The sequence below is a fragment of the Pan troglodytes genome, chromosome 9, assembly GCF_028858775.2.
Source record: "Pan troglodytes isolate AG18354 chromosome 9, NHGRI_mPanTro3-v2.0_pri, whole genome shotgun sequence".
Lineage (NCBI taxonomy): Eukaryota > Metazoa > Chordata > Mammalia > Primates > Hominidae > Pan > Pan troglodytes.
In genome coordinates, this window is record NC_072407.2 from 103,545,974 (window position 1) to 103,559,837 (window position 13,864).

Here is a 13,864-nt window from a genome sequence, read left to right on the forward strand (position 1 = left end):
TGGCTCCTTCTCTGCCTAACTCATCATATTTCGAGTGTGCGAGGTATTGCCATAGTTCCACATCTCTAATGTTCCCATGCCATCCTTGTCTCCCAAACAGGTCTGTTTAACATTCTTTTATCCTCAAAGTACCACATTGAAGATACTGCCCAGGAAGGGCTTCTTGCCCCTTCCATTTCACATCCCACCTCAGATTTAGATGCCCAATCTGTGTATGTTCATAATATCCCAATAACTCAATTATAGCATTTGTCACATTGAATTTTAATTATTGATTTACTTACTGACCTGCCTCCCAGACTTAACTTCCTTGAACACAGGGACTGTCTCATTCACTTTAGTATCCTCGTTACTTAACAAAGGCACTTAACAGCCACTGGATTTATTTATTCATAAATATCTAATTGAAATATCTTTATTGTTTGCATTATATTTAATGGCAAGCTACATGTATGATTGATTCTAAAGACAAATAGTATAGCAACTAAGATCATATTCCTTCTCTTCCACTTACCACCCAAGAGGCCTAAAGAAAGTTACTTGATCCTTAGATAAATCCTATAAAATAGATGTGATTATACATTATAGACTAGAAAACTGAGGTGCAGAGAAATGATGTGATTTGATGTATATAAAGTGCTTGGAATAATTCTTGGCACAAAATAAATGTTCAATAAATGCAAGTGGCTGTTAGCTTCAATTCCTATCAAATCTCAATGTAAAATTGTGGTTGTGTTTAAGCTCGAAATTATAGCTCTCTCTCAAAATATGAATAGTATAATAGCTTTGTGTCACTGGTGGGATGTGATTGATACTACCCTGTTGGTTTTCTTCCTGGGTTTTCCTTGGAAATGCAAAAGGCGCACAGCATGTGAGAAGACTATGGCACTGATAATGAACCCAAGGCAACTGTACTTTAGGAACACAAAGAAAATTATGATGTGTGGTGCATTGTATCGTGCTGCATACATTTGTATAACTGATGTGTGAAAGAATCAGTGTCATTCAGTCCAACTGCTAAGACTGCAAACAGAAAACATGACAGAAAATCAGTCTTTACCTATTACCCAGGATATAATGAGCATCTCCATCCATGAGAAGCAGGATGTTTTCATCCTGAACAGCTGTTTTGCATTATCTGTGCTGGTTTCATTAGGAAGGAGTTTTGTGCCTTCAAATCTGTCAGCTGCATTCATGACTAGCAGTCCCAGAAAAATGGTGAAGGAGGCTGCGTGTGCTACAAACTTCATGAATGGTCCACGCATTATCTTCCCCATCTGCCACAACACACACCAAAATAAAATCTTAACTTTGTTTTGTACACTTTGCAAAACACACATACATACATGCAAGAATAAACATCTGCACATTCCAATGATCTCCTGAGATAATTGTTTATATTTATGTAATTCGTGATAGAGTAATATCTTTATGCTGTTACAAAATTTTGTTCACATTCCTCACCTACATGTGCTGATGTTCTTGATTAATAACTAAATACATGTATTTTTCTAATAAAGGATATTTAAATTCTTAAAATATATAATATCGTTGACAAAATATAGAGCATAATAATATCAGCATTATTCATATAAAGAAAACTAATTTAGTGGGTCTGAGGTATTGAGGAAGTGGCAATGAAAATATGAAACTGAGTCTACTTTGCCAGGTATAGAACCTTGGTGGGTGTCCTCACATATACTTCATTGACAGGCATGCAATTCAGGCCTGAGTGGATGTTGTTATTTTGGTGATCTTGTAAATGCAGTAAAAGTCAGGAGTACCAAGAAGAGAACTCCCAGCTGAGGACAGGACAGCAGGGCAGTTCCTACAGTGTATTGAAACAATCTCCTGGAAGGACACTGGATTTAAAGTCCAACATTTTAGGTTCAGGTTCCAGTTTCATTCCCTCATTAGCTGAGTGACAATGAGCACATTTCCTGAATTATGTGAAAACCAGATTCTTTATATGAAATATGGGGGACAATAAAAGCTAGTGTGCCTTTTATAGTACAAGATTCATCTCTGTCTAAGATGTACAGATCTTCACCTAGGCAGAGTGAGGATCTAGGATATGACTAAGGGGTCTGGACATCCTCTGAAATGAACAAAACTTAAGCTGTGTGTGCAGTTTTCCCCCACCCTTTAGGAGATGGTCCATAGCTTTCAACTGCTTTTCAAGTGAGTTTATTATTACAGAAAACTTTACAAACTAATAAAATACAACCAACACTTAGTTGGCACTGTTTTAAGTGCTTTACACTGTTAACTTGTAATCATTACAACAATTCAAAAGGGCAGGTGCACTCAAATGCCCACTTTGGATGAAGAAACTGAGGAAGTAAAGTCAAGAAATTTGTTCAAGGTCACATATCTCATAAGTGGTAGAGCTGGAACTTGAACCCAGGCATTCTTGTTCCTAAGTTAATACTTCTATTTGGTTTACAGAATAATTTCATACTTTCTCATCAATGGGCCTACGTATGTAAATTATTAGGAATTATCTTTTAAGACTCAGAAAAGATAAATGCTATCATGGAAGGAACACAATCAGTGTTCTCTATTTCCCTACCTTTATTTGTCTATATGGTTTTCAAAATAATAAAACTTAGAGCTGGAACCAATTAACTTATCTTGACATTCTGAATGTTAGGCCAGACACAGAATATCAGGATATATTGTATTGTATCTCTCTCTCTCTCATGCTATGTGTGTGTGTGTGTGTGTGTGTATGTGTGCAGTTGTCCCTAGGTATCCATGAGGGATTGGTTCCAGGTCCTTCCATGGATACTAAAATCTAAGGCTACTCATGTTCCTGATATAAAATCATAATATTTACATATAACCTAGGCACATCTTCCCATATGCTTTAAATCATGCTGAGATTACTTATAATACGTAATATCATGTAAATGCTATGTAAATTTTTGTTATAAGATACACTTTTAAATTGACATATATTTGTACATATTTATGGGGGGTATATAGTGATGTGTCAATACCTATAACATATAGTGATTAGATTAGGGTAATTATCATAGCCATCATCTCAAACATCTATCATTTCTTTGTGTTTAGAATATTCAATATCCTGTTTATAGAATAATGCCAAAAGAAGTCTCTACCTGTTCAACACAGACACAATTTTTTTCAAATGTTTTCAATCTGCGGTTTGTTAAATCCAGGGATGCAGAACCCACATATACAGAGGGCCAAAGAATACACACACACACACACACACACACACACACACACACACACACACACACAGTTTTAAAGCCAATAGATTCTAGAATTGCAGAGCCAATCCAAAGTTACTTTGTAAAAGTTTGCTGTAAAAAAATGCTTAGATAAGATCACCTACTGAATTGATTCAAGGAGTATTTTTTGTTTTTTTTTTTTTAGATCCTTTTAAAATCAAACTCTCAAATAATCAAACGATGGCAAAATTAAAACAAATGGTATAAAAAGTAAGTTTGATTTTCTTCTGCCTATTGTCCTTTGCTATTTTTCTTTTTAAATATAAACAGTTAAAAATAAACATCAATGTTATATTTCCATGATATGTTTTACATACAATTTTAATTCTATAATGTTTTATGTATGATTTATTTTAACCGTGTATTACAGCAAGTGAAAATGTATTGCAAGAATCCATATCTTTCTCATGGGAAAATCCATTATAAATCCTAAACTTTTTTTTTTTTTAATTCTCAATTTATTTGACTGTTTGAGGAAACCCGGGATTAGAGGCAATGACTGTTAGTGAAATTCATGAAAAAGTTATTTATCACCTGCCTGGTTCCAGGAAGAATAAGAAGCAGCTTTCAAGGACATCATACAGTAGAGCGTAAATTAAAGTAGAACCAAATAAATAACATAAATAGAAAACACGAGGTTGGGGACATAAAATGGAGTTGAAATAAAGCTATCTACATTAGAATGAGCCACAAATCTGAAAACTCTGGAACCTTAGTTTAACTGTCCTGAACACCTCTAAAGTCAATCTTCAGTTTTCGGGGCAAGGTGTCTGATCTGTGTGCCTGGCCCCTACCTGGCTTCCCTTCTTTTTCCACTGGCCTACTGACCTTTATGTAACATTACTCTTCCTTTATTTTATTCTAAAGGGAGTATCAATCCAGGCATCTTCTTCTGCTTACTAAAAGTCTTAGGGTATTTCTTGGTTTGTTTGTTGGTGTTTTCTTGTTTTGTTTTGTTTTAGCAATCAAACAAAAAGCTGGTTGCCTAGAAACTAAAATGGGCATGTTTGAAACCTCGTAGCCTTTATTTTTCTTACAAAAGTTGAGAATCGTATTTCTCTTCAAACTGAGGAAGATTTTGGCATCTCTCACTAGACTTTAGGAACTGAAGTGAGTTATCCTTTTTGGTAAAATTTGCCATCTATATACTCTGGGATATAGACAAATTTCCAAAAAATAACTGTAAAGGAGGAGAGCTAGATGAAGAAATTGAACAACTTATGTACCTGGAAAATTACTGAGGGTAAGCATTGAAATAAATACTTGTCTTTAAATATGATATGTGATACTCTTTTTAGGTATTTATTGATGACTAAATACCTAGCTACTCAACACCACATAGAAATGAAAAAGGTTGAGACTAGCTTAAACTAAAATGATTTGTAATTGCAGTATGACTATTCTTATTGTAATGAACAAAAGCAATTGATATTTGGATTACAGTAGAAGAAAGAGAGCAAGTAAAAACAAAAGGGATTTCGGAATGGGGAAAGAAGAAAACCAACTTCTGTTTCCTATAGCAAAACCAACTTTAAACAAAAATGGGGACTCAGTCACAGTGCATAGGCCTGCAATTTGATCTTACTGATGTTCATGGATATATTGGAAAATCCAAAATATTTAAAATATATTTGGAATAAAAGCACCAATTTAGCTGAAGCAATCCCCTCCCACAAAAAATCCTGTGGCCTGTAAAGCATATTTATGTTCACTGCAAATGGAAAACTGTAAAATAGATTTTATCATCATGCTTCAAAGATAAAAACAGTAAAATAGGTTTTGGATAGGAGAAAAAAAATACCTTGACAATGTCCTTTTAATTTGATTATTTGCCTCAATGTTCGTAAACAAGGATGGAAAACAGATGCCAGAAAGACATATGGCCAGGGAAGAAGAAATAGTAAAGGAAATCAGTTTAATTAGAATTCAATCAAAATTTAAGAAATGTGTAACTCTAAGGATTGCCAAAAATAGTCTGTGTCAAAGCACCAGACACTCTGGAATACATTATGCTTTCGAACACACTGGTTATGGAAAAGGAAAATTATTCAGTTTAGGAAAGAGATTATAATTTAACTGGTCACAGAATGAGAATAGGGATAATTCAAAAACTCCCCCCATTTTAATTCAGTTTAAATCTCAGATGACTCAGGAAATATAAGGAGAAGAAGAACAAAGAGACTACCTACATAGATATAACTCATGTTCTAGGGAGGACAATTTAGAAATGTATTTGTTGAAATTTAAGGGATACCAGTGCAATTTTGTTAAACTAATATACTGCATAGTGGTGAAGTCTTGGCTTTTAGTACACCAGTCACTCAAATAATATGCACTGTACCCATTAAATAATTTGTCACCACCTGTCCCTCCCCTCTTCTGAGCCCCCACTTTTCTAAGTCTCCAATGTCTATCATTCCACACTCCATGTCCATGTACACACATTATTTTTCCAGGCAAAATCTGTCATTTTTAGTAAAAAGGGAAAAAAAGTCAATTTTCTAGATGAAAGTCTGTACTATAGATGTCATTTCTAGTAAATTGCACTATTTTCATTTTATTTTCCTCATTTATATTATGAATCTGAGATACCAAATTTTGGCCTTATATATTTTAAGGGGAAAATATCTATGATGATGGATTTTACTCTCATGAGAAAATGTCCAGTTTCCTGTAATTCCTATCATCACTAGAAATAATTAGGATGTTTCCACTGTCTAAAAGGCTTTGCACAAGCTTTCTAGCATGAGTCATTTTGAACAGCCCTAATATGGCTAAAACACCAAAAATATGACAAAATAATTAGAAAACAATATGTTAGTAATGGTGATGTTTGTGTTTGCGCCCACATATTACGAATGTTTGAAAATGAATCATGCCCATGTTTAAGCTCTGGAAGTAGCCCAACTGATAGTTCTTTCTACATAGCACATTAATAGATGGTCCAAAAGACATTTAGCCACTAAGCTTCAGAATTATTTCAATCTGCCTCTCAGAGTTAAACAGATCCAGAAATGTGGCTTCAAAAACATGAAGAATAGGCTTGTTAGCAATGCAAGACACAAATTTCTGTACTTGTTAACAGAATGATAGGTCAATATTTCTCAAACCTATCCTGTCACACTAATGAAAGGCTAGATCCATCTAAACATAGCATTTTTACCAAAGCATGGGTAGATACCTTTTGCTAAGAAAATAGGCTATTTTTGCTTCCAGGTTCTGGTGTACTTAGTCCCTAAAAAATGTATATTCTTTACTGAAACAAGTATTACATTAGTATTTACATGACTGCCTTTTATTTAAGATTTATCTGGTCATATTAGCTAAAATAAATACAAGACAAAACTTTCATCTCAAATTTTGCCAGAGGAGAGACAGAAAAAGTGTTCATCTTTTAGGATGTCATTTGAAATATATGCTCAATGGTACTATGACCTCATAAAGAAATATAAAAGTATATGCATAGATGTACATACAGAAAAGAGTAAAAGGAAATTAATATAGTTACTGAGTATCCTTTCACACATTAACAGTGGTGATATTACAGGTGAATTTTATCTTTTCCGTTTTTTTTGTTTCCTATAGCAAACACGTATTATTTTTTGATAATAAAAGCAATACAAACTATTTAAACCCAAACAGGAATTATTTTGTAATGTTAAAAACAATAAAGATTACTGAAACCCAACTATAATTCCCTGAAATATTCACTTTGGAGATAAGATTTTTCCCCACTTAAAACATACTTCTAGTAGATAATAGAGGTCCAGGCTTCACATACATACCTTGCTGCATGGAGCAAACCAGTAAATGAGAGCCAGGAAGGGCAGTCCAATGGCAACAGCAAGGACCACAAGGAACTTGACCGCCATTGTCTGCTGTCGTAAACCAGAAAGATTCTCATACCAAATGGAGAGAAGTTGCTGTTGGCAGTTTGGATGAGCTACAAACTAGCAGGGAAGTGACAAAATATTTAAGTTTGATTAAAGAAAGGTTCAGCATAAACGATTTTCATGTGTTCTAATAGTTCCGTGCTTTCCAATGAAATATATTGTTAGAATTAAAGAACAAACATAAAACATCAAATTAACAGGCAACAAACAAATGGCAAAAAGTTCTAATATGTTTTACATAAATTTGAAGATTTCAATTTATCAAGCTTTTCCTTTATGACAAACAAGCTTTCTTTCAAAGCACAGAAAAAATTTTAATTGAATATTATAAGAAGATTAATCTAAATTTTACATACAGCTTTTATGATTATATAGTTTTTTCATCTAGAAAGAGATCAATATTAACTCAGTTCTCTAAATACTTTTAAAAAAATACCACCTTTCCTGCATTGACCTAAAATGTCACACAGTTTATACTAAATTCCTGTTTGTATATGGGTCTGTTTCTGGACTGCCTGTTTTATTCTATTGATCTCTCCTTTTATTCTTGTGCCAAAAACTCTTTCACTTAAGAAGACTTTAATTTTCAATATTTTTTTTTGAGGGAATCTTTAAGTTTTCATGTATTTATTTTTACAACTGAACCATACATATGGCAGAGTTAATATACAAAAAGCAATATCCCAAAATAAAAATTGGCAAAGAATATTAAAAAGTTACAATATTTAATATTAATATTAAAATATTACAAAGGACAGGTTATATAAAAGAACTACAAGTGAATCTTAAGGGTGATTAACCTCAAAGGTAGTTTGAGAGGTAGGTAGAAAAGGAGTTGAGTCTAAAACAAGATAGAATGTTTATCTACTCAGAATGGTAAAGTTGGATAAAACCCATTCCACTGTGGGTGGAAGAAATAAGCCCTGTCACACACTGTTGGTGTGTATGGAAACTGGTACACCATTTTTTAAGGGAAACCTAGCAAATGTTTGGAAACCTAAAACTAAAAATTTGACATATTAATTCCACATCTAAGAATTTTTGCTTACAAGTAAAAGTCATGCAAGTAAGCAAGCTATATCAACAAATATGTTTACTGTATAAAAAATAAAAATCTAATAACAAAAATCTGAAAATTATAATAAACATCCCTAAATAGTAAACAGATTATGTGAATATAATGAAATAACAATGCAACCTTTAAAAAGATAAAGTGGACATTTATTGACTGTTATATAAAGTTGTCCAAGAAAGAAATTTGTGTCTAGAAACATAACAATGGTTCATTATTCTCCATTCAGAACTGGAAAAATTGGGAGGAGACATGTTTATACTATTTGAAAACTTACCATAAACATATTACTTTTATTGGAAAAAGCTACTTTTAAAAGCTCTCTGTCTATCCATCTATCTATTTATTTTGAGACAGAGTCTCACTCTGTCACCCAGCCTGGAGTGCAGGAAATGATCTTGGCTCACTGCAACCTCTGCCTCCAGAGTTCAGTGATCCTCCCACTTCAGCCTCCCAAATAGCTGAGACTACAGGTACATGCCACCATACCCAGCTAATTTTTGTAGTTTTAGTAGAGACGGGGTTTCACTATGTTGCCTAGGCTGGTCTCCAACTCCTGACCTCAAGTTATCCACCCATCTCAGCCTCCCAAAGTGCTGGGATTACAGGCATGAGCCATTGTGCCCGGCCAGCTTTTTAAAAGATACCTCACATAATCTAAGAAAGCAGAGAATGGGGCCAATGCTTGAAGAGAGAGACTAAAAATATTTCACAAATAAAAATGCAGCTGGTGGAAATTCTAATGCAGTAAAGAAGGAATTGAAGGCATTATTGGAAAACAGCAACAAATGGGAAAATGGAGTTGAGTCTCAAATGGTGATGTTCCTGTCTTATAACAAATGTTTTAGAATTTGGATTCATAAAGTCATTGTTATATCATTAGCACAGTAAGAAAGTGGCAATCCCTGTAAGATTCTATATAAATACGTCTAGATTTTAAAGACTGGCATTTAGTGTAGGTAGAGTGCCTCACAACTAGTACAGATGCTTATGATTTGTTACAGAATCTGCCTAGTGCAACTGTTAATTAGAAAATCCCAACCGGGCACAGTGGCTCACGCCTGTAATCCCAGCACTTTAGGAGGCCAAGGCGGGCGGATCACGAGGTCAGGAGATAGAGACCACGGTGAAACCCCGTCTCTACTAAAAATACAAAAAATTAGCCGGGCGTGGTGGTGGGCGCCTGTAGTCCCAGCTACTTGGGAGGCTGAGGCAGGAGAATGGCCTGAACCCGGGAGGCGGAGCTTGCAGTGAGCCGAGATCGCGCCACTGCACTCCAGCCTGGGCGACAGAGGGAGACTCCATCTCAAAAAAAAAAAAAAAAAGAAAAGAAAAGAAAAGAAAATCCCAGCTCAATCTAACAATATCAACCCTTTATCCTTATTTAGCACCAACAAGAACCAAAATAATGTAAACGGGCTTCATGCCTGACCTTACTTTTTTTACTTCATATTTAATGGCAAGTTTTAAACGGCTGAGATTTGGGCGACCGTGATCACCACTCTGGAGCGTTTCATTATCCCCATTCAGAATGGCCTCGACTTCTTCAGTGTTTCTGCACAGATCAAGGAGTCCAACAACAAAGTCTTTGCACTGCATTGACAGTTTTTTGTAGTCATTCTAGGAAAAACAAAGCAAAACAAAACAATAATGGAGAATACCACGTTTTACTATGCTTCAGAGACTTGAAGGATTTTACACTTTAAGAGAAACATTCTTTTTTTTTTTTTTTTTTTTTTTTTTTTTGAGACGGAGTCTGGCTGTGTTGCCCAGGCTGGAGTGCAGTGGTGCAATCTTGGCTCACTGCAAGATCCGCCTCCTGGGTTCACGCCATTCTCCTGCCTCAGCCTCCCGAGTAGCTGGGACTACAGGCGCCCGCCACCACGCCCAGCTAATTTTTGTATTTTTAGTAGAGACGGGATTTCACCGTGTTAGCCAGGATGGTCTCGATCTCCTGACCTCATGATCCACCCACCTCGGCCTCCCAAAGTGCTGGGATTACAGGCGTGAGCCACCATGCCCAGCCGAGAAACATTCTATTTTTAGTTTTACTGTTCATTTATCATATATCAATTGCAGTTTCTGCTGACTGACCTCTAAAATATTTTAGCACATGAAGATTTTCTTCATACCCTCAAAAAGGAAATTTATCTAAAGCATAATCAAAGTTATTTAAAAAAGAGTATGCTGGCCGGGTGTGTTGACTCCCGCCTGTAATCCCCTCACTTTGGGAGGCTGAAGTTGGCAGATCGCTTGAGCCCAGAAGTTGGAGACCAGCCTGAGCAACATGGCAAAACCTTGTCTCTAAAAAATACAGAAAAAATTAGCCAGGAGTGGGGATGTGTGCCTGTCAAGTCCCAGCTACTCAGGAGGCTGAGATGGGAGGATCACCCGGGCAGGTTGAGGCTGCAGTGATCCATGATTGTGCCACTGTCACTCCAGCCTGGGCAACAAAGCGAGACCCTGTCTAAAAAAAAAGAGTATGGTATACCAAACTCACCTGTTGATTTGGAAGAAATATAACCAACTTTTTCCACAGCATGATCATAGGACTTTGCATATATCATCTCCTTCATGGGCACAACTTCATCAGTTAGGCATACAATATACATTTAATAGGTCTTTGGAAGACCTTGTAAACTGTGTTAGTAAACTTGAGGAGCATAGAACATTTGGAAAGTTTCCAGAGAAGAGCAAGTACGTGTCTATTTAACAGATTTTAATTGAAGAACTTTATATGGCAGGCACAGGGTCAAAAGATGAAATCTAGACATAGAGTCTGCAATTTGAGACTCTTCTCTTTAGAGAAAAGAAAGTTTAATGAAACACTGTCGTAGTTTTGTAGTTTGTTGCTGATGATCTAATACTCTATTGGGAAGACTTAAATCATGCAGGTCACATTCAGATTACCGTAAACTCATGTCATGCTTCTATAAGGCATCATTTTACATCTTCATTCATGCTTTTGTAATATTTCCTCCCTCTATTTTCTTACACTAAGACCACCTATAACCAAATGCTAATCAAGAAAGCCTATTAGCAGGGGTGTTCAATCTTTTGGCTTCCCTGGGCCACATGGGAAGAAGAATTGTCTTGGGCCACGCATAAAATACACTAACACTAATGATAGCTGATGAACTTAAAAAATTTTCACAAAGAAATCTCATAATGTTTTTAGAAAATTTACAAATTTGTGTTGAGCTGTGTTCAAAACCATCCTGGGCCTCATGTCCAACCCACATGTCCTTGGGGTGTGGGTTGGACAAGCTTGAGCTAGAGCTTGTTGTATTGCAGGTGGATGGTATTATCTCATTTAATCTTTACAATTGCTCAGGTTGAATTATGTGTCCAAAATCATGCAGCTAGTAAGCACCAAAATCAAGCTTTAAACCTAAATCTGCTTGGCCCCAAGCCTTTTGCCTTTGAGATAATGCCACTTTATCTCTCTTATTTGTAGAGTACTTTTCTACTTTGATTTTTGAAACAACTGAGGGGGCAAGCTGGGCAAATACCGTTCCCATTTTGCACATGAAAAAACTAAGGTTCTCACACAGCTTCAGTGACAGACTTTTCTCTTAAACCCAGAACTGCAGATTTAAAGTTAGTTGTCTTCTCTTCCTGAAACCAGTGTGTTGTAGGATGAAAAGATTTCTTTGGAAAGTTCAAGAGAAATGTATGTGATTCTGGATGTCAGTCAATAAGGCCATATTTGGGGGGTGTCTGTATGGAGAAGAGCTTAATACTAGGTATGTGTAAGGTACCTACTTGGGCTCCTTTCTGTAAATCATGCCAAAAGTGAGTATCATTGCAGTTTAGTAACTACTAAAGAGGCTACAATTTGCTAAACTGCAGGTCCAAAAAGATTCCAGAAAAGCAAATTAATAAAGCAAATTGTGTCTTACCTGAGAATGGCTAGTTGAGAATGGCTCAAACTACTTATAAACAGACGTCTGGGCAGATAGCATCTAGAGTGTTACAAGGAAACGGCTTTGCCCATTTTATAAAATGGTCTGTTAGGGCCATGGGGACGAACTCTTAGATATGGAGGTACATATTTGTCCATGTCCACTATACTATAGTATAGTAGTTACGACTTGGTAGTTTAGAGCTGGATACACCTGTAATCAATCCCAACTCTTCTACTTACGAGCCATGTGACCTTTAATATGTTAGAACCAGTCTATGAGGTAGGGATCCTTATTACTCTCATTTTACAGGTAAGAACACTGAGGCTTAGTGAGATTAAATAAGTATTAAAGAGATTATGCATGCCAAGGACTTAGCAAGGTTGTGAGCATTTAGCAAGCATTCGATAAATTGCAACTACTTTATTTTATATCATCAAAGAGAAGATCTGAAAAGAGGCCATCTCTTGACATTAAAAAAATACCATGGAGCTAAGACAAAATTTAACGCACCTGGCTTCTCTTGAATATAGAGTTCAAGTATAGTGAATTCTTAGTCCTTTTAAAAGTAACAAAGTAATTGTCAAAAGCAGTGCTCTCTAGAATTCTAAGAAAGCTCAGATATATTTAGATATTTGAAAAGAAAGTAAGATCTTTCAAATGTAGGTAACACTTTTTTAAAGCAGAACCCACATGGACTGAAAAAGTAAAGTGCAAGAGCTTTGTGGTATTTAATAACCTTAATCTATAAATTTTTGTCCAATTCATCACTAATTCCTAAGACATTTTCTTAAGCAAAAATACCTATTTAAAAAGGAGAGAGAGAAAGAAAGAATAAGACTATGATTTCAGAAATACACACTTTTTCTACTTGGGAAATCATTTACAAATATTTTCATATTTTCAGTTATTGACATTACTATTAATTCATATTTTAAGTAACTGACATGTAAACTCACTCAAATAAAATGGTGGTGGTAGTTCATAAGCCAGAATGCAGCTCTATGATTTTGGTTCCTTGAGAGGAAAAGTGAAGCTGATGGGTTAACTTAATTCTGGGTCATGTCTTTGGATCACACACCTACACCGTACATTCATTCATTAATCAAATATGGGTGCTTGCCTATTAACCTTTGAAAAGTTGAAAAGAGATAACTCACAGTGGGCTAATGAAACACAGTTTAGAAACTATAAAAAATACCCGTTAAAATGATCCTTTCGAAAGTTCCTCTTAGTTGGATTTTAAATAATAGATGTTATGATTTGTGATTTTAATCTCTGGCTCTTCCTTCTATATAAAGAATGAAGTTTACTTCATAGAAATTAACAGTGTAGAGAAAAATGCATGTCTTGATTCTCAGTAATCTACTATGTGGGCTTTGGAGATGGCAGACCTGGGTTTGAAACTTACTAGCTATGTGACTTTAGATAAATGATTTAATCTCTTAAAGCTTCTAATCCTAATGTTTAAAAAGGGAATAATATTAGTACCCATGAATTAGCGTTACTGTGAAGATCATATAAGACAATGAATGCCAAGTTCCTGGCACAGGGTAGTGCAGATCAATGGTTATTATTATCATTGTTTTCATTATTTCACAAACAGTATCTAGCTCTTTGCAGTCCCCATCACAAAGCTATGCTATCAAATATAAAGTCATGTTGGAATTCCTGGATATTATCTGCAAGTGTTGGAAATAAAACAATTATTCATATATTTTCACAACAAATATT

The 13,864-nt window shown here is 35.4% G+C and overlaps 1 protein-coding gene across 4 annotated transcripts in view; it reads right to left on the reverse strand.

Moving 5' to 3' along the window:
* The window catches only part of TRPC6 (transient receptor potential cation channel subfamily C member 6), a 137,818-nt gene that overhangs the window by 30,595 nt on the left and 93,359 nt on the right, over positions 1-13,864 (reverse strand). For all 4 annotated transcript variants that reach the window (XR_010147654.1, XM_016921852.4, XM_016921853.4 and 1 more), the window contains exons 3-5: positions 9,663-9,845; positions 7,046-7,210; positions 1,061-1,277 (exon numbers count right to left, since the gene is read on the reverse strand). Coding sequence is in view for 3 of the 4 variants with exons in the window: in XM_016921852.4 (XP_016777341.4) it covers positions 1,061-1,277; positions 7,046-7,210; positions 9,663-9,845 (565 nt within the window). In the remaining variant the exon portion in view is untranslated. The remainder of the gene's footprint in view (positions 1-1,060; positions 1,278-7,045; positions 7,211-9,662; positions 9,846-13,864) is intronic.